Consider the following 22,343-nt stretch of genomic DNA (forward strand, 5'->3'; position numbering starts at 1 on the left):
TTTATTACAGATAATCTGTATGTATGAAAACCCTAGAAGATTATACCCAGCTTAGACTTGAGTAATAGAGCTGTACAGCACGAAAACAGACCTTTTGGTCCAACTTGTCCATGCCAATTTGTCCAGAGAAAATACCCCCAGCCTATTCAGCCTCTCCCTATAGCTCACTCATCCCAGCCTGGCAACATCTATGATAAGAGGATTTGATTTTTCTGTAATAGTTTCAGTACTATCTCTTTGTGCCGACTGAGTGGATTGTTAATCAGTTCTCTCTCTCTTTATTCATTTCTAAATTAGTTGAGTTCCATTTGCCAGCATTTGGCCCATATCCCTCTGAACCCTTCCTATTCATATACCCATCTGGATGCCTTTTAAATGTTGTAATTTTACCAGAACCACCACTTCCTGTGGCAGTTCATTCCATACACGCATCACCTTCTGCATGAAACACTTGTCACTTAGGTCCCTTTTAAATCATTCCCCCTCACCTTAAATCTGTGCCCTTTAGTTTTGGACTCCCCTACCCTAGGGAAAAGATCTTGACTATTCACCCTATCCTTGCTCCTCATAATTTTATACAGTTAAAAATCACACAACACCAGGTTATAGTCCAACAGGTTTAATTGGAAGCACACTAGCTTTCGGAGCGACGCTCCTTCATCAGGTGATAGTGGAGGGCTCAATCGTAACACAGAATTTATAGTAAAAATTTGCAGTGTGATGTAACTGAAATTATACATTGAAGAATTGATTGTCTGTTAAGCCTTTCATCTGTTAGAATACAGTGATAGTTTCACTTCTTTCATGTGTAAATCACAAAACCTTTTTTTAAAGTTGCATTCTTGGGTTAGCTGTTAACAATGGTGATAGCTAGACAATATGTTGAAGGTGTTAGCCCCCTGTGTTCTCTGTCTATGACCTGATGTTTAGATTGATTCTAATCTAAAAAGTGAGATAACAGAGTTTTACATAAATTCATGCAGTTTTTGAGCTCAGAGTTCTACATGAATGTATGCAGTTTTTACAATGTATGTAGTTTTTACATGAATTTATGTAAAACTCTGTTATCTCACTTTTTAGATTAGAATCAATCTAAACATCAGGTCATAGACAGAGAACACAGGGGGCTAACACCTTCAACATATTGTCTAGCTATCACCATTGTTAACAGCTAACCCAAGAATGCAACTTTAAAAAAAGGTTTTGTGATTTACACATGAAAGAAGTGAAACTATCACTGTATTCTAACAGATGAAAGGCTTAACAGACAATCAATTCTTCAATGTATAATTTCAGTTACATCACACTGCAAATTTTTGCTATAAATTCTGTGTTACGATCGAGCCCTCCACAATCACCTGATGAAGGAGCATCACTCCGAAAGCTAGTGTGCTTCCAATTAAACCTGTTGGACCATAACCTGGTGTTGTGTGATTTTTAACTTTGTACACCCCAGTCCAACACCGGCATCTCCAAATCATAATTTTATAGACCTCTTTAAGGCCAACCCTTAGACTCCAACTCTCCAGAGAAAATAGCCCCAGCCTATTCAGCCTCTCCCTATAGGTCACCCCTCCCAGCCTGGCAATGCCAATGATAAGAGAGTTTGGTTTTTCTGTAATAGTTTCAGTACTATCTCTTTCTGTGCTGACTGGGTGGATTGTTAATCATTTCTCTCTCTCTCGTTCTTCTTTTCTCTGTCTTTCTCTCCCTACACTGTCCTCGTCTTCAGACACAGTCTCTCTCAAGTGGCACCATTCTAGTGATTCTGATCTTGAAATCCCTTCTCAGAGTTTAGACGCAGTTATTACAGCTTCAGCTCAGGAGCACTTGAGTCTGGAGACTTGATCCTCTGGCACAGTCTAAGTACCTCTGTGGTTGGTCACCAATATATCACCGTCACCACCTTAAACGGAAATCTACCCTGTCATCTCTCACTGTCTAAGCTAGAATTGTTGAGCTAGCCTGAACTCTTGCAAGATTCAAAGGAGTATTCACTTCCAAGAAGTCCGTTAAAGTGATACCTGTCTGGTTGCATCTGACCTTTTCTCTCGCTGCTTGATTTAAAAAGCCACCAGCTGCAAGAGGTAACCAGTGGCCAATCAAAAAGGATTGTGTTCCCCAGAGGGTCCAAAACTTTAAGAAAGGGAAAGGGCATACACTGGACAATTTATGTCTACCTGCTAAGTCTGGACCCTCCGCAGTACTGCACAGTGGGTGGTTGTTCACCCTCTATCCGTGGGTGGCACAGTGGCTTAGTGGTCAGCACTGCTGCCTCACAGTGCCAGGGACCCAGGTTCGATTCCCACTTCGGGCAACTGTCTGTGTGGTGTTTGCACATTCTCCCCGTGTCTGTGTGGGTTTCCTCTGGGTGCTCCACTATCCTCCCACAGTCCAAAGATGTGTAGGTCAGGTGAATTGCCCATGGTAAATTGCCCATAGAATTAGGTGCATTAGTCAGGGATAAATGTAGGGAAATGGGTCTGGGTGGGTTGCTCTTCTGAGATTCGGTGTGGACTTGTTGGGCCGAAGGGCATGTTGCCACACTGTATGGAATCTAATCTATCCACTGTTGAGTTTTCACAAATCCTAGGGCTCTCAGCCACCCATAATCCTGAATCTCCACAGACACATTGAGGAGCCAACACATTGTCAGTAACCAGTGAGCTGACCAGTTTGATGAATTGGCTTTTTTTGTAATTTTAATTAATTTTCCAGGAGGTACAGTGTCCAGAAAGGCTCTGATTAGGATTTAATGTGTGTCTATTGGTTTAAGTGCCCCATTCAGGTTGATCTTTAAAGCTCACTTGGACTTGTCCACCCTCAGGCACCTTCTACGGGTGTAAGAGTACAGATCAAAAATATGCACATTAATTGGTGTTAACAATTAAATGAAACAGGCAGTTGTGTGACTCTGAGCTATTTTACTGTATAAAATATTTTACCCCTCATGTAGATGTCAGTCAGTGCTCTGTGCAGCTTTGTGGACCTCGTCTTCACTTGCGTTCATTGATTCTTTTTGCTATACAATGAATTGATTTTTTTTAACAAATTGAGTAGTGGGCTTTGCAGCCCCTGCACTCAATACCCTCACACTCAGTTCTCTGCAGCATTCCTCACCCCCACCCCCACCCCCCCCCCCCCAACACTGCCCTAAGTCTCCCATATCCAACTCCTAAAGACTCTACTTAGAACACTGCAGTCCCCACACTCAGACCTCAGCAGTACCCCACATTCAGCCCCCTTCAGTCCACATACTCAATACAAAGTGACACTTCATGGGAATATTTGTGTCAAATTTCCCCAATATTTCAGAATGTGCCCATAGTAAAATCAGTGAGATCAGTGGCTATCAGAAGGCAAGTTAGTGATTGATACTTGAGTGTGCTGAATTTGTATCGTTGATGAACTGTACAGCATTGGCTCGAGTTTGGCTTTCTGCCATCGTGTAAAACAGGTCAACCTCTTTGGCTTCTCTTTCCAGTTTTATTGCCATTTCCTGCACGGCCCAACTCTTTCCCTACTGCAGACTCACTGTCACCTGGTTCACATTGTGACTCAAAGCCAAGTTCAACCCGTGACTCAATTTATGATCATCTTCCAAAGTTTGTAATGAATCTGTTCTGAGTACATTTGTCCTTTCCTTCATTCATTCAGGACAAGACAAGTGCGCTGAGTCTCAGCAACGTAGCAGGGGTTTTCTACATCCTGATTGGTGGACTCGGATTGGCAATGCTCGTGGCGCTAGTGGAATTTTGTTACAAGTCAAGAACCGAAGCAACACGAATGAAGGTGACAAATCATTGCCGGGCTTGTCAGAGATTGATTAGCTCCATGGGTTAATTATTTAAATGTGTAAATCACTTTGGCTTGGATTTCCCACTTGCCAGCCAGTCATTTCTCTGGACTAAATGGGAATTGTATATAGGCACCCTGTGGAATCCCCATCAAAGCAGACTCGAAAGGAAAAGCCCAGGAAATTGAAGATTCCACTAGTGAAATACTTTACACCTGGAACCCTTTGAAAGCCTCCAGTTAAATCGGAGACTTCAAGAAGTTCCAACGAATGTTTTTGGGCGGCATGGTGGCTCAGTGATTAGCACTGCTGCCTCACAGCACCAGGGACCCGGGTTCAATTCCCACCTCAGGCGACTGTCTGTGTGGAATTTGCGTGTTCTCCCTGTGTCAGCATGGGTTCCCTCTGGGTGCTCCAGTTTCTTCCCACAATCCAAAGATGTGCAGGTTAGGTGAATTGGCCATGTTAAATTGCCCGTAGTGTTACGTGCATAAGTAAGAGGTAAACATAGGGTAGGAGAATGGGTCTGGGTGGGTTACACTTTGGAGGGTCAATGTAGACTTGTTGGGCTGAAGGGCCTGTTTCCATACTGTAGGGAATCTATTTGAAACTAAGTAGTAATTGCTCAGGGAATGTTAGACAACTAAATACATTCTAACTCCTGAGTAGCTTTTATACTAACCCCATAGTTAACCAAAACACCCCTAACAACAGCTCACATAAAGACAAGTATTGCGGATGCTGTCAGTCTGTAACAAACACAGAGAATGCTGGACAAATGTAGCATATGTACAGAAAGAAACTGATTTACGTCTTGAGTCCAGTGTTGCTCTTTCTCAGAACCCCTTCCCTAGTTTGCCTACACCCCCAGACTCTGACCAGACTTATCCCGAAACTAACCATTCCAGTCCAGGGTAACTGCATTCATCACCCATCCATCGACCCTGAACCCCCACAAGCCAATAGCTCATCACTCACCCTGAATCTGACCCTCCTTCATTCAGTCCATCCTGACACCCCTTCTCCTGCCACCAGAGTAGACACAGGGCGTAAATGGGTACTACAGATGCTGGAGATCAGAGTCAAGATTAGAGTGGTGCTGGAAGACCACAGCACATCAGGCAGCATCCGAATGAGAGCTTTTCTGATGTAGGGCTTTTGCCTGAAACATTGATTTTCTTGCTCCTCGGATGCTGCCTGACCTGCTAGAGTAGACAAACCTAGCCCCAAGTTTGGATCTGACCCCCCCTCAAGACCTGACTATCCCTTCACCACTCCGGTGCCCTCTCCTGCTTCACCCACTCCAGATCCAACCTAGCCCACAACTTCACCCCTTCTGGAACTGGCCACCCTTCACCAACTCTAGTACAAATAGACGTGACAAGGGTTTATGAGTAGTGAACAAGGGATGAGGTGGGGATGACTTAATGAGGGAATAGGATGAGAGGGGAAACAAGGAGGTGAGACAGAGAGGAATGAAGGCTGTGACTGGTGGAAGGATGATCTGAGGAAAGAATAGGGAAATGGTGTGGGATGGAGAGTGCTCGAGACAAGAAGATGAGAAGAGGAATGGGAGCACATGAGTTGGAATGCAGGAGTGAAGGACAGAGTGGAGGTGAATGTGAAGTTTTGGACAAGAAATATGGGCATTGGTGGATATTGGGCAGATGGGCATCTGAAGGAGGGAGTATGTCAGTTACTGCCATATTGTCCCTGCTAGCTTTTCAGGGCATCTAGCCAGTCTCTCATTTCCAATATCAAGACTTGGAATCATAGAATCCCTACCCATCAGCCCATACCAACCCTTTAAAGAGCATCCCATCCAGACCCTATAACCCCATGTCTACTGTGGCTAACCTACACACCCCTGTACACTATGGGCAATGTAGCATAACCAGTCCACTTAATCTGTACATCTTTGGATGGTGGGAGGAAACGAGAGCACCCAGAGGAAACCCACAAGGAGAATGTGCAAACTCCGCACAGACAGTCACCTAAGGCTGGGATTGAACCTGGGTCCCTGACACTGTGAGGCAGCTGTGCTAACCACTGAGCCACCGTTCTGCCTTGTCATTCTGGAACACTGTGCCTGGCATTAGACCCTCTTCGTGATATCAAATACCTCAACCAGCTGTAACTGGGCTCATAACTTACCCAATCTCTGACCTCTAATAAATTGGAATTTGTCTACTAATAAGGAGCTCCAAAGTCAACTGATGTAGAATTGGAACCAACAAACACATTGATTCAAAGCTTGCTGATAAATGCCATTTCCATGGCAACGCAGATGGATCTAAGCTCCTCATTTAGGCTGCGCATTTGATATGACACAGGGTGTAAGAGATGAAATATAGATCTAGGCGCATGGCCTAAGCTCACAGGTGGCCCTTTCCCCAGAAAAAAAAGATTCTATTCACTGTGAGTTTACTAAATATAATCTTTATAAAAGCTTCTGTAAAGAATAAATTACAGTGAATGTCCTCCATGTCTACAGGGAGCTCAATGACAATTAGTAAGGCTCTTTCATATCATGGGGAGCAGTATTCTCAGGAGCCCAGAGTTCATCTGGTTCTGATTCTCTGCATTTGATTTATAATTGATCCTCGTTTACCAGACAGCTGTCTCCTTCTGTCACAGAAAGTGCCTAATCTTCTCCCTGGGCACTCATTCCAATTACCTCTAATTATATTTCCCTAGGTTTCATTAAATCTGGTTTTAATCTGTCTGATGCATGGGTGGATGGAGCTGTGTTTCTCATACGAAAGCATTCCAGATACTGTGGTGAATATATCATGTTCACTACTTGTGGCATATGTTTTTGTTTCTTTTTAATCAGGAATTCAACCAACTCTTCCAGCAGTATCTCTCCTGTTGTAACCTCTGGGTCCATTCACCATAAACGGACTCCGCATTCAAAGAAACAAACTCATCGTCTTCAGGAGTCATCCCCTCCCCTTATCCCAGTAACTCAGCCTCCAATCCCCAGAAACCTAACTGGATATTGCTCAATCCCCATCCCATTTGCATGTTTTTTATTGAGTACTAAAATGCAGGCGGTTTTATTGGAGTCTACACACAGCAGAGTTTGACTTCTTATGTCAGTACAGTGTAGGATTGTATAAATAGTGTATTGAATAGATTCAGAGATTTTGAGGGGTACTGGGGGAGATGTGATGCAAAGGGTTAACATTAAGCATGTAATAGAACAGTCTACTTCAACAGAGGTGTAAGATCCCATGACAAATGATAACTAGAACTACAGGAAGATGGTTCTAGATAGTTTCTAATCAAACTGTTCAGAGATGTTATTACACACCTCTAGAGCAGGTGGGCCTTGAACGCAGGATTCTTGGTCCAGAGGAGGGACACTACACTGCATATAGAAGCCTTGTGTAACATACAATCATAGAAATGCATACCATGGAAACAGACCCTTCTTATACATATTGGAAGATGATGGTCAATAAAAGGTAATGTTTGCTGACAGCCTCGCCTCCAGCAGTCTCCATCGTCCCCAATCCTGGTATGTATTACAAGACAAGAATTGCAGATGGCAAAAAATTAGACAAAAACGCTTTATGGTTCAATCGTGTGTTTTACCTTCATATCAATTTAATGATAATCATATAGTGTTCATATCTTCATGATAATCTTGAATTCTTAGCTATTGGTTCCATTATCTTATCCAGTATCTGCTCCCTTCTCCTTAGCAGCTTTCGATAAGTGAAGCGATGAGAGCCACGGACAGGGTCCCATCACAGGGAGGCACTGGTGAGAACGGGCGGATTGTAACCCACGATTACAGCAAGTCCATGCAAACCTTACCCCGCATGAGCCACACAAGCGGAATGAGTCTTGGCGCAACTGGGATCTCATAACCTCAGAAAGTGACACAAGCAAACCCAGGAATGGCTCAGTGAACTGAACAAACAAGTTATGGGGACTTTTTAATAACAATCTTCATTTAAGGAAATCTAACAAAAAATTGTTGCAAAATATTGTAAAGCTGCAATAATTGGGAGGAGGACTCTGAGAGTAAGATCTGTATCAAACTATTCCGCGTGGGAACAGAACTGTGTCTGTTCATCTTCGGTGGACCATTTGTTTCTAGTTGGTGTTTAGTATTTCTGACAGGAATCACAATCTTGCATTAACTGCTGTGAATAACTGAGTTAGTCACAGAGAGGTTTGGTCCAACCGATTGCTAATCTGCTTCCAACACAGCCTCCAACTCTCACAGAATTCATCAATACTCTCATGCATTTGCTCCAGTTGTAGAATATTCAATACCGAGAAACAAAGGATAGGGAGCTAATGACTAAACATAAACAAATCAGGATAAAATGCTGGAGAAAAGAAACTGGGAAGTGAGGGGCGGAATATAGTAAAATGAAGAGATGAAATGTTGGAGCCAGGAGGGAGGGATGTTAGTGATACTGTGTGGATCAAGGTCTTGATTTAACTCAAGGTAACAGATAATTATAAAATGTCAAGAAAATGAGTGTCCTGCCTTTGAAATATTAAACACAGCTTCTTCAGGCCATTGTTTACTTCAAGCGATTTTGCTGAATATTATTTCAAGTCACCTTAAAGAGACAAAAAGTGTTAAGTTTTTAACGACATTGCCTAATGAAGCAGTATTTCTGTCTCTGTGTAGGATTCCCCTGCTAGGTAGTTGCTATTTGCTGTTACATGCTTTGGACTGTGCATCGGCTTTTACAGCTTGTCATTGGTGGTGATGTTTGTTTCTGTGTTTCTAGAGGCTCATTTAATAGTTATCCATCTGTTAGCAGGCACAGGACCGAGAGATGGACAACAGTCTAAAAACAGATGTCATTCAAAACACTCTATGGTCTCGGTTGCACTTTGGAGTGGTTTAAAACAGTTTTATATAATTGTTTGTACAAGAACATTAAACTAAATATACATTAGAACTGCCTCTTTTGATGTCTGCAAACTGGAACAAATGCTTCATCTGACAGCGCAAAGATATGATAGTGACGTGTGTCAGCTCATCATTTGTGTCTCTCAACATATTTATGCTATTTTAATATTTTTATGTATATCTGACCAATATCTTATATAAATACATACACACATACATACAATTCACTCAGACATTGTATAGCAGGGTGATAAGCAGAGAAGGGTTACTAGGATGATTGCTGAAATGGAGGGATTGTCTTATAAACAAAGGTTAATCAGATTGGGACTGTACTCACTGGAGTTTAGAAGAATGAGAGGTGATCTCATTGAAAGATATAAGGTTCAGAAGGAGTTTGAAGGGTCTCCTCTCATGGGAGAGTCTCAGACCAGAAGGCACAGTCTCAAATTTAAGGGGCACCAATTTAAGACTGAAATGAGGAGGAATTTCTTCTTTCAGAGAGTTGTAAGTCTTTGAAACTCAGAGGTCTGTGGGGCCAGAGTTCTTCTGTATATTTAAGGCTGAGATAGGGAATCAAGGTTTACAGGAAATTGAATGTGAAGTATGTCAGATTAGCTATGATCCTATTGAATGGTGGAGTAGGCTCAAGGTGCCAAACGGCAAAAGTGGGTACTGCAGACGCTGGAGATCAGAGTCAAGATTAGAGTGGTGCTGGAGAAGCACAGCAGGTCAGGCAGCATCCGAGGAGCAGGAAAATTGATGTTTCAGGCAAAAGCCCTTCATCCTTTTCCAGCGTCAGTCTAGCCTTGACTCAAGGAGCTGAACGGTCTAGGCCTGTCCCTATTTCTTATGGTCTGAACAGTTGATGCATTTTGCTTCTGCCAGCTCTTTGGTAAAGTGTAAGCACTTTACAACCTTTAGGACTCAACAACCTCAGAGCATGAACACTCTCTTCCACCTTCATTATTCACCCCAAAGTCTTTCTTACATTTTGTTGGCTTTGCTTCCAATAGAGCCAACATATGTTCTCCTATCCACCTACCATTAACATCTATTTTATATCAGTCTTGCCATTAACTAAAAATCACTCCCTTTGTCTTTTGCTCTGGGCACCCTCACCAACTGTCTTTCAAGCCTTTGAACTTGAAATATTTAAACTATAATATATAGAAACAGAATTAGGCCATTGCGCCTATCATGTCTGCTCTGCCATTCCATCATGGCTGGTATGTTTCACAACGTCATTCTCCTACCTTCTCCACATAAACCTTGATCCCCATACTAATCAACATTAGTACAATAACTGTTCTCTCTATTGATGCTACCAGACCTGTTGAGTCCTTTAGCACTTACTGGTTTTTATTTCAGATTCCAACATCTGCAGTACTTCTGTTTAGTAAAGCTATCCAGTTAATCTCACAACCCTTAGTCTTCCCCAACAGCCATACAAATATTTCCCCTTCAAGAATTTATCCAATTCCCTTTAAAAAGTTACTATTAAACATTCTCCTGGGATTTTCTATTTTAGGTCATAACAGTTCATTACCTAACAACTGCTCCTCATTACTCCCTCTCGTTCTTTTACCAATCACTTTAACTCGATATCATCTCATTACCTATCCCTTGCTGTTCATTTTTTTTCTATTTCATCTATCAAAATCCTGCGTGATTTGAAATACATCTTTTGAATCACCCCTTAAACTTCTGGTTGTAAGGGTTAGGACCATAGTTACTTCAATCTTCACACATCTGAAGGTTTTCACCTTTAGTCTCACATTATTAATGCTGAGTTGTAACACTTTGTAAAATCTTTCTTCCTCAATTTGACCACAAACACCAGCTGACATCTGATAAGTGATTTACAAAGATTTAAATATATGTCACTCTCTTGCTTTTATGCAGCAGCATACCTCTATTTTTAAAGCTCTTGTCAGACTGTGAAGTGAATTTTTTTGCATTTTTTTTCCTGTTAATAATAGAGACTGTATGTATAAACATATATAACAAGAATTCACTCCCCTCAAGTGGTGGCAATGAAGTGTGCATCGTCCTGCTCCTCAACTGCTGCAACTACTTCCCAAATTGACATTTCTTATTACGAAGCTACAAAATTTTAATAAGAAATCTCAAAATATTATATAAAGAATAGTATATGACTTTAAAATGGAAACTAAATAACATTATCAGCCCTCTATTATGACATTCCATCTTAGCAAACATATATTTCCTATATATTTCCTATGATATCCTTGACAGAAAGAAATGTAATAATAGATACTTTAGAATTCTTTGATTTTAATGTTGTTTAAATTTGAATACTGCAGTCACCCTCAGTTAGTTTCCATTCTCCTTAAACCACAAGGGCAAATCATTGAGTCCAATGAATGTTAAACTCTTGGATAATTCATAAGCTTGGACATTTGAAACTGACACCTAATAAATGATTTAATTTGAATCATTGAAAAACTCAACAGGAAGAAGTAAACACATTGGTTCTGCAGGATTGCACACCTTGTTATGAGTTCACAGGGCAACATTATTGTGAGCTCAATAAGCCAAATGGTAACAGGGACAGCAGTTCGTGATGGAGGGCTCATCAGGACACTAATAATGAATTCCAGGGACTTGAAGTGAAAGGGAAGAGCAGCAGGCAATGTGTCAATCACTGACTGGCCTTGAAAAAAACATTACAAGCTGAGAGATGGTGTAACCAGTTTGATGAGTTTTTCAGTTCTCGCATGGAGAGAAAATCTAACTCTGTGGACATCAAATATGCTCTGGCTCAGGCTCACATACAACTACAAGCATACAGCAATATGGTTGACTGTTCACTGAGCACTGAAATAACCTGACAGCCCTATTCGTTGTGAAGGTACTGGTTAGGATATGGGTCCCAGACACACTGACTCACACTAGGGTAAAGGGTATCTTCCCCCCCCACACACATACTCTCACTGGGGTACAGTCCAACACACACACTGACTCTCACTGGGGTACAGAGTCCCCCACACACACTGACTCTCACTGGGGTACTGGGTCCCACACACACTCTCACTGGGGTGTGGGGTCCCACACACACATAATGACTTTCATTGGGGTATGGGGTCCTACACACACATACTGACTCTCACTGGGGTACAGGCCCCCCTCCACACACTGACTCTCACTGGGGTACAGTCCCACACACACACTGACTCTCACTGGGGTACAAGGTCCCACACACTGACTTTCACTGGGGTACAGGGTCCCACACACTGACTTTCACTGGGGTACAGGGTCCCACACACACACACACACACACACACTGACTCTCACTGGGGTACAGGGTCCCACAAACACACACACAGACTCTCACTAGGGTACGGGGTCCCCCACACACACACAGACTCTCACTGGGGTATGGGGTCTCTCACACACACACACACACACACACACAGACTCTCACTGGGGTATGGGGCCCCACACGCAACTGACTCTCACTGGGGTACAGAGTCCCACACACTGACTCTCACTGGGGTACACGGTCCCCCACACCCACACTGACTCTTACTAGGGTACAATCCCACACACACTCTCACTGGGGTACTGTCCCACATACACTGACTCTCACTGATGTACATGGTCTCACACACACTGACTCTCACTGGGTACAGGGTCCCACACACACACTGACTCTCACTGGGACAAAGTCCCACAGATGCTGACTCACAGAGGTACAATCCCACAATGTCACCACACCCAATTCCTGCGCTGATCAATCATGTGATAACTTGTCATACTTTGACAATACAGTTAATTTTGCCTAAATTACTTGCTGAGGTTTTCTCTTTCTTCCACAGTGCACTGAGAACTGTGACTGCAATCAAGATTGCTTTGCATAAATATTGCTATTTTTGTTCAAACTGTGTAACTGTGTTTCATTAATGCATGGAAACCTCTGACACCCATGTGCCCTCAATCGCATTAAGTCGAGGGAATACAATCAGCACGGTCCCTGAATAATTCTGATTAGATTCAGATAATTAATCCTAAGCAACTGTTGACACAAGTTCCAGGTCAATGTTGTGACAGAAACACTTTCCTCTTCAAATATGTTTAATAGAAATTAATTTATTTTTTACAAGCCCATTGGTTCCTGTAAAGCCACATGTAAAACCAGAAATATCTGAAAAAGAATCCCTTCCCTAAAGCGTAGGAGTTCTCTCTTTCTCTTTCACTCTCACACACACACACGCGCACACTCTATCATTCTCATTCTCAAATTCATCCCCTTTTCTCTCCCTTTAAAAACACAGGTTCTCCCCTTCTTTCTCCCCCTTCTCACTTTCATCCCCTCTCTCTACCTCTTTCAGAATCAGCTTCACTTTCCTTCTGTCGCATACACGCTCCATCCTCTCTCTGACCCCAATCCTTTTTCTCACTTTCATTCCCCTATCTCATTCTCCATCATCCTTTCTCTCTAACCTCTTTCTGTCCCTCTCTCACCTTTTGTCTCACTCACTGAAGACAACAGTTTAAGTCTTTTCCATGTTTAGTTGGACATTTCTTCCCACCCAGTATTGGATGTCATATAGGTGGTGAGATAGTGCAAGAATCAAGAGAAGTGGTGATGATGGAGAGCTGGGTGTTTTTCAGTGTTCATATGAAAACTGCCATTGTCTTGTGGATGGGTTGGGGTACGTGCAGTGTGTGGGAGGGAGCCCAGGACAGACCCTTGGGGTACACAAGAGGGAATAGTGTGGGAACACAATGAAAAGCCATTTCATAACTTCACATGGTCTGCAGCCAATCAAGAAAGCAGCTCACACCACTTCCTCTTTGCAATGAGGGAAGATCAATAAATGTTGGCCCAACCAGCAACACCCATATCCCATGAATGGATTTTTATTTAAATGTAATATAGAAACATTGAAAATAGGAACAAAAATAGGCCATGTGAATCTGTTCCACCATTCAGTAGGATGATGACTAATCATCCAGCACTGTATCCTGTTCCCAGTTTTGCCTCATACCCTTTGATCTCTTTAGCCCTAAGAACTATATCTAGCTCCTTCTTGAAAACATACATTGGTCTGGACTCAACTGCTTCCTTTGGCAAGAATTCCACATCACTCTTTGGGTGGAGAAATTTCTCACCTCAGTCCTGGATGGCTTATCCTATCTCCTTAGACTGTGATCCCTGGTTCTGGACTCCCTGGTCATCGAGAACATCCTTCCTATATTTACCTTGTCTAGTCCTATTAGAATTTTATACAATTCTATGAGAGTCCCTCTACCACCATGCATTCCTCCACCACCACCCCCGTCCCACCACTCAATCTTCAAAATACCTGTGAATATATACCTAACTAATTCAACATCTCCTCATATGTCAGTTCTGCCATCAGAGGAATCAGTCTTGCAAACCCATTGTTGGACTCCCTCCACAACCAAAAAATCTTTCCTCAGATAAGGAAACCACAAATACATGCCATACTTCTTTTGTGGCCTGACCAAGGCCTTGTACAATTGTGACAAGACATCCCTGCTCCTGTGAATCCTCTCACTATGAAGTCCACCATACCATTCGCTTTCTTCATCACCTGCTGTGTGCTTACTTTCAGTAACTGGTATACAAGGACCACCCCCTTTCCTAACCTATCATCATTAAGGTAATAATCTGCCTTCCTGTTTCTTCTGCCATGCATTTGTTTATTCACTCAGCTTTTCCAAATCATATTGAAGCATCACCGCATTCTCTTCACCGTTCGTTCTCCCACCCAGTTTCATATCATCTGCAAACTTGGAAATATTATGTTTAATTCCCCCTCATTTAAATTATTAATACACATTGTGAATAGCTGGGGTCCAAATATTTATCCCTACAATTCCCCATCAGTCACTGCCTGCCACTCAGAAAAAGACATATTTATTCTTACTTGTTATTTCCTGTCTGCTAGCCTGCCCTTTATCTGTGTCAGTACACTTCCCCAATCCCATACACTCTAATCTTGCATGCAAATCTCTTTTGTGAGAGCTTGTCAAAAGCCTGCTGAAAGTCCAAGTAAACCACATCCACTGGCTTCCCCTTATCAATTCTGCTGAGTATGTCATGGCTTCAATCAAGATAGTTAACAGAGGAACCAGGTGAGTACAGTCTCATGATGGACAAGGTTGGAGGAGGAGGATGTGGTCCACCATGTCAAGGAGTGCAGATACATCAGGAAGAATTAGGAGAAAAATGTTAGGTCTCTCACTCCCTTCCTTTCTCTCCCAATCCTGCTCTCTCTGCCTCTCACCCACTCTTTAGAGAGACCATGAGCTCAGTTAGTTGCATCCCTGCTTCTGACCTAGAGCTCTGGCTTCAAATCGCCTTCCTGAATGGTTGACCTCAGAGGAGCTCCCCATACCTATGGTTCAAAGAGGACCTCTAGGTAATACACATCACATGCCTGTGCAGGAATTTGAAACCCCCTCCCATCAAATAAAAATCTGCTTCCTCCAAATGCTAAGATGTATTTTGAGAATACTCCCTTCATCTCAACTCTTATGAGAGGCAACAGCCTCTTTCTTCCTATTAGCCATGTAGGATTAATAGATAACCTGACATTTTATGATTGATTTAGTTTGGTTTTAATTTCACAGTTAAAGTATACTCATCGATCAATTCAATGTTCTATTATTCTGCTTGAGTACAGGGAATCCCTGGTTTATCTATGTGTGACTTATGAACGTGGTCCAATCAGGGGTGTAATATTAATGATCCAACATTCAAATGTTTCCTGTACATATGTACTGCTATTTTATATCATCCTGCATTCTATTCTAGCTTGCATACAAATTGGCTCGTGAACAGACTCAAGAACATTTACAACACAGGACTGCCTATATAGTCAATGCAGATCTCAGTACTGTAACATCATATAAGTCTGCTTAGCTGCATTGGCTTAATCTATACTGCATCAGGAAATCAACCAACATAATCAAAGGCCCCGCCCACCCTGATTATACTCTTTTCCACCCTCTTCTGTTGGGCAAGATATAAAAGTTTGTGTACACATACAAACAGATTCAAGAATAGCTTTTTCTCTACTGTTATCAGAATTCTGAAAGGTCCCCTTTAATGTTAATATTGATGTCTATTTCCACCTTTCCAGCAGCTGTAACACTATATCCTGCACTCTGTTCTGTTACCCTGATTCACTTGTATAGTATAATCTGTCTGTAAGGCGTGTAAGACCAACACTTTTCGCTGTACCTCAGTACACGTGACAGTCATAAATCAAATCAAATCATTTAACAAAGAAATGTACTGTGGGATTGTGTATAGTCCTTATACTGGTGCATTAGAAGTATAGCAATTGAGTAAATGTGACCTTTCTATCAGAGTTAACTTTGTGATGGTTTGTAATTGTATAATCCCTTAGACTTTAGAACAATTTTTTGAGGTTAGTATTTCTTGTATTATTTTTGCTTTAGTAAGTATAAAGAATTACATAAACTATTTCCAAACATTCAACATGGCAAAAACAAATCAATTAGAATGAATGACTTGAAGGAAAAAAGCATTTGGCCAGTACTAAGTTATGTGTCTGTTTTAATGGGAACTTTGCCAACATAGACAACGTTGAGGCATGAGTTCAAGGTTATCAATATTTGAGTCCTGATTACATATATTTGCCTTTTCCTCTACCAAAGAACACTGCAAACGATCTTTTTATGAAGAGATTAGATTCCATACAGTGTGGAAATAGCCCTCTGGCCCAATAAATCCACACCAACCCTCCAAAGAGCAACCCACCCAGACCCATTCACCTACGTTTACTCCTGACTAATCCACCTAACAGTACAGGCAATTTAGCATGGCCAATTCACCTACCATGCACATCTTTGGACTGTGGGAGGAAACCAGAGCACCTGGAGGACACCCACACAGACACAGAGAGATTGCACAAACTCCACACAGATAGTTGCCCGAGGTGGGAATTGAACCTGGGTCCCTAGTGCTGTGAGGCAGCAGTGCTAACCACTGAGCCCAGTAAATTGACAAAAGCAAAATGTATTGAAGAGAATAGGCCCATGGATAATTGACAATTGAAGGAATCAGTCAGGGGATAGTAGGAAGTGGTATCAGTTAATGTCCAATTCCCTTAAAAGTCAAATGAAGGTTGATCATGTGGCCTTTCAACCAATTAGCAATAGGTCTCACTAAGCCTAGATCAATCAGAATGCAACACTGTAATTGATCATGCTGTAGGTTGTGGCTGGGATAGAGTTAATAAGCAATAGCTTTTGGTGACCACTGTGTGTAAGGAGTTCAAAATTGGATTATCCTTCTGTCTGATTGGAAGTAGAAGGCCCTTGTAGCATTGGAGCCAGTGCCTGAAGCAGAACCAGGAAGCAAGAGCCATCGCGCACCTATAAAGTTGCTGCCTGCTTCAATGGGTATTAGTTATTAGTAGAACCTAAGGTTCCTAAAATACTACACTTAATTATCTCCTCTAAGTCTAAGGTTCTATACTATCTTCTTAAAATATTTGAAGTGGTCTGGCTTGGTCCATAACAGGGAATAGAGTAGGGAGGTTCAGTTGAGAGTTGATAAACTATGACGCTGGAGAAAGCACAGCAGGTCAGGCAGCATCTGAGGAGAAAGAGAGTTGACGTTTCAGGCAGGTCCTGATGGAGGGTTCTTGCCCAAAATGTCGACTCTCCTGTTCCTCAGATGCTGCCTAATCTGCTGTGCTTTTTCCAGCGCCCCACTTTATCGACTCTGACTCTCCAGCATCTGCAGTCCTCACTGTCTCCTAGGTTCTGGAAATGTACGTGCAATGGACTCATTCTTCACTGCATGTTCAACTCATTCTTTTGGCGTGCCCACAACAGCTCAACAACAGCTTTTAAAGAGTTAGTCATGGGTTATTTCTTCACAATTTTACTCAAAGCAATGTGGTGCTTTCAATGAAAATGGGATAAACTCACATATGCTGGTGACAGGAAAAATACAAAGGAACAAGAAGATTGGCCAATCAAATATAAAGCATGGTACTTCTTCAATAAAGTAGAAATGTCACATGAGTTTAAAAGCATCAAATCATTAATCAGAGGCTTACCTCTTATTTCTTATGGATAAGATTAAGTTGTAGGCACAGACTTTCTGAAAGCTATATTAGTACAAGAACAAATTAACAAGCTTATCATTCAGTGAAGAGCAATGCAATTATTTCTGCTCTTTTTAAATTCATAATAGTATTGCTTTTCAAGTTTCATATCAGTTTTCTAGCTTCAATTAATAAAACATCGCCATCAATTTGTCAGGCGTTTTGTTAATTGGTTGTCCATGATATTATTTGGTTATATTAACTGTTACATCTGACTGAGTTTATTAGCTCCAGTCACAATTTAAATAGACAGGTTAGAAGGACTGGTGGCATGGCGGTAACATTGTAGGGTGAGTAATCTACAAACCTCAGGCCCTGAGACATGTGATCAAATTCCACTATCAACAGTGAGAGGAATTTAAGTTTGATTAATTAGTACTTATGAAATTAACAACTAAACTCTGTGATGGTGACCATGAATCAACATTCATTTTTGTTTGAAAACCATCTGATTCTCTAAAGTCCAATAGGGAAGGGAATCTGCCATCCTTGACTGGCCTGCTCCGAATGTGACCCGAGACCCACAGCAACGTGGTTGACTCTTAACTGACCTCTGAAATGGCCCCTCAGTTCAGGGCAATTAGGGATCAGCAATAAGTGCTGGCCTTGCTGGTAATATGTGCAACTCATAAGAAGAGTTAAACTAGGACGGAGCTCAAAGCCAATTCATTCAGAAAGCTCATCATATGGTAAACAGTGGGAATTCGACTTGGGAGTGTGTGCTATCTTGAAACTGAATTACATTTGCAAGTAGAATAAACTGGAGTAGAGAGTCTGATGACAGGTTTTGCACTGATAGCCATATGTAAATTAATAGGTATCTACAGACAAGAAAGTCTATTTTTACTGAATGTCTTGCTAACTGCCTAACCTACCCTGTAGGGATGCAATCTCATGCCTGTGTTTCTCTGACAGCGACATATGTAACTGGGGGTTCACAGTTGGATCCTTACATCCCAATTTCCTCCCTTTTGGTTAAATTTTGATATCAATTGAAGAATCATTGAATCACAGTGCAGGAGGTAGCAGTTCAAGGAGATAATAGCCTAAGGATGGGATAAAGATATGTGTTCTGAAGGTGTTAAATAAGTGTCAAGGTGATTGGTACAGTAAATGACAGGTACATTTCATTGCCAAAGTACACTGAGCAACATACAAGTCCAAAGAGGCATCTGAATTAGATTTTATTGTCACACGTACTCAAGTGCAAAAGTAGAGCAGTACAGTGAAAAGTGTACAATGTTGCCACACAAGGTGCCATCTTAGGTACAAAGTACCTCGTTACAAATCTTAGATACTAAAATATATTAGGTACAAACATAGAGAAATAAAGAAATAAGCTAAAAGTTCTACATTTCAGTTCTTCATAGTAAAAATTACGAAAATAACAAAAAAGTTAGAAGATAAACATAACAGTTCTTCTATAGTCTGCTGTCACTCCACACCGAGGGATTTCCAAACATGGAAGACTCCACTCAAAGTCAGGCTATTTAAATGTCCAAACAAGTTACTGAAGCCTGTTTGATGCTGCCTTCAGGAAGATGGTTTGCATGGAGACCAACCAAAACAAATCTATCCTCAGTCATTGGCTTCAACCTTCCTCTGTCATACCACTCTTACTTTAGAATAGAGTCGAAGAGTGTGGTGCTGGAAAAGCACAGCCGGTCAGGTAGTATCGAGGAGCAGGAGAGTTGACATTTCCTGATGAAGGGCTTTTGCACAAAACAGCGACTCTCCTGCTCCTCAAATGCTGCCTGACCAACTATGCTTTTCCAGCACCACACTCTTCGACTCTGATCTCCAGCATCTGCAGTCCTCACTTTCTCTTACTTTAGAACGGGGTTAGTTAAAAATCACACAACACCAGGTTATAGTCCACAGGTTTATTTGGAAGTACAAGCTTTCAGAGCTAGCTAACTGATGAAGGAGCAGCAGTCCGAAAGCTTGTATTTCCAAATAAACCTGTTGGACTGTAACCTGGTGTTGTGTGATTTTTAACTTTGTCCACTCCAGTGGACAAATGCTGACCATCCTAAGGAGGAATTCACCGACTGCCCTTCCTGTACATTCTCCCTACAGGCCTGTAAATTTCTCTTTCTCAGCAATTGAAAATATTTTGAAAATGTAGAAAAAAATCAGAGACCACTCTGCCCATTGTACCTGTGCAGACTGAGAAATGAACCAATCAGTCTAATCCCATTTTCCAGCATTTGATCCATACTTAGAACACAGAACATAGAAAGGTACAGCACAAAACAGGCCCTCCAGCTAACAATGTTGTGCTGAGGATTAATCCTAATTTAAAATAAAATAACCTAACCTATGCACTCTCAATCACTGCTGTCCATGTGCATGTCCAGCAGTCGCTTAAATGACCCTAATGACTCTGCCTCCACCACCACCGCTGACAATGCATTTCATACATTCATAACTCTCTGTGTAAAGAACCTACCTCTGACATCTCCTCTATACCTTCCTCCTAACATCTTAAAACTATGACCCCATATGCCAGTCAATCCTGGCCTGGGGAAAAGTCTTTGGCTATTGACTTTATCCATGCCTCTCATTATCTTGTATACCTCATCAGGTCACCTCTCTTCCTCCTTCTCTCCAGAGAGAAAAGTCCAAGCTTGGTCAACCTCTGTTCATAAGACAAGCCCTCCAGTCCAGGCAGCATCCTGGTAAACCTCTTTGCACCCTCTCCAAAGCCTCCGCATCTTTCCTATAATAGGGTGACAAGAATGGGACACATGCATGTGTGTCTCACCAGGGTTTTGTAAAGCTGCATCAAAACCTCGCAGCTCTTAAACTCGATCCCCCTGTTAATGAAAGCCAAAACACCATATGCTTTCTTAACAATTCTATCCACTTGGGTTGCAACATTGAGAGATCTTTGAACTTGAACACCAATATCCCGTTGTTCCTCCACACTGCCAAGAATCCTGTCTATAATCCTAATTTCAGCATTCAAGTTTGACCTTCCAAAACGCATCACTTCGCATTTATCCAGGCTAAACTCCATCTGCCATTTCTCAGCCCAGCTCTGCATCTTGTCTATGTCATGCTGCAGCCTGCAGTAGCCCTCGATACTATCAAAAGCACCTTCAACCTCTGTATCATCAGCAAATTTACTAACCCACCCCTCAACTTCCTCATCCAAGTCATTTATAAAAACTACAAAGAGCAGTGGCCCAAGAACAGAGCCCTGATGGGCACCATTCATGGCTGACCTCCAGGCAGAATACTTTCCATCTACAACCACTTTCAGCCAATCAATTCTGAATCCAGATAGCCAAATCTCCACTTTATGAATGAGCCTATCATGGAGAACCTTATCAAATGTCTTGCTGAAGTCCACATACACCACATCCACTGCCTGACTTCATCAACCTGTATCGTCACCTCCACAAAGAACTCAATAAAATTTGTGAGGCGTGACCTGCCCCTCACAAATTCATGTTGACTGCTTTTAATCATGCCATGTTTTTTCCAAATAGTCATAAAACCTATCCCTCAGAATTCTTTCCAAAACCTTCCTGACCACAGACATAAGACTGACTGGTCTGTAATTGCCAGGGATTTCCCTATTACCCTTCTTGAAAAGAGGAACAACATTCGCCTCCCTCCAATCATCCGGTACGACTGCTGTGAAGAGTGAGGAGGCAAATATCTTTGGTAGCGGCTTAGCAACCTCCTTTCTTGCTTCCCGGAGCAGCCTAGGATAAATCTGGTCTGGCCCTGGGGACTTATTAATCTTAATGTTTGCCAAAATTTCCAGCACATCAACTTCCTCAATCTCGATCTGTTCAAGCCTTTTTCCCTTGCTCCTCAAAGTTCTAATTCACAACAAGGTCCCTCTCTTTAGTGAAAACTGAAGCAAAACACTCATTTAGGGCTTCCCCTATCTGCTCAGAATCCACACATACATTCCCTACGCTATCCCTGACTGGCCCTACCTTCTCCCTGATCATTCTCTTATTCCTCACGTATAAGTAAAATACCTTTAGGTTCTCCCTAATCCTTCCCACCAAGCCTTTTTCATGCCGCCTCCTGGCTCTCCTCAGTCTATTTCTGAGCTCCTTTCTAGTAAACCTGCAATCTCTAAAGCTGTGCTAGATCCCTGCTTCCTCCACCTTATGTAATCTGCCTTCTTCCTTTTGACGAGAAGCTCCTCAATTCTCGTCATCCAAGGCTCCTTAATCTTACCCTTCTTGCCTGTCTCAGGGGAACAAATTTATGCATCACTCGAAACAACTACTCCTTGAACAATTTCCACATGTCTGCCGTGCCCTTTCTGTGGAACAATTGCTCCCGATCTATACTTCCCAACTCCTGTCTGATTGTGTCATAATTTCCTTTTCCCCAATTAATTATCCTCCCATGGTAACCGCTCCTTTTCCTCTCCATGGATATCGTAAATGTGAAGCAGTTGTGGTCACTATCACCAAAGCGTTCTCCCACCATGAGAACTGACACCTATCCTGGCTCATTGCTGAGAACCAAATCCAAAATGGCCTCTCCCCAG

General features: G+C 42.1%; 1 protein-coding gene across 4 annotated transcripts in view; it reads left to right on the forward strand.

Annotated features, from left to right (window-relative positions):
- LOC140491916 (glutamate receptor 1-like) overlaps positions 1-8,730 on the forward strand; it is a 214,296-nt gene extending 205,566 nt beyond the window's left edge. For 2 of the 4 annotated variants that reach the window (XM_072590383.1, XM_072590384.1), the window contains exons 15-16: positions 3,658-3,792; positions 7,507-8,730. In XM_072590383.1, the coding sequence (XP_072446484.1) occupies positions 3,658-3,792; positions 7,507-7,674 (303 nt within the window). In that variant the 3' untranslated portion in view covers positions 7,675-8,730. The remainder of the gene's footprint in view (positions 1-3,657; positions 3,793-7,506) is intronic. The other 2 variants (XM_072590385.1, XM_072590386.1) reach the window with 1 other exon arrangement.
- Positions 8,731-22,343: the final 13,613 nt, after the last annotated feature.

The sequence above is a fragment of the Chiloscyllium punctatum genome, chromosome 20, assembly GCF_047496795.1.
Source record: "Chiloscyllium punctatum isolate Juve2018m chromosome 20, sChiPun1.3, whole genome shotgun sequence".
In the NCBI taxonomy this organism is placed as follows: domain Eukaryota; kingdom Metazoa; phylum Chordata; class Chondrichthyes; order Orectolobiformes; family Hemiscylliidae; genus Chiloscyllium; species Chiloscyllium punctatum.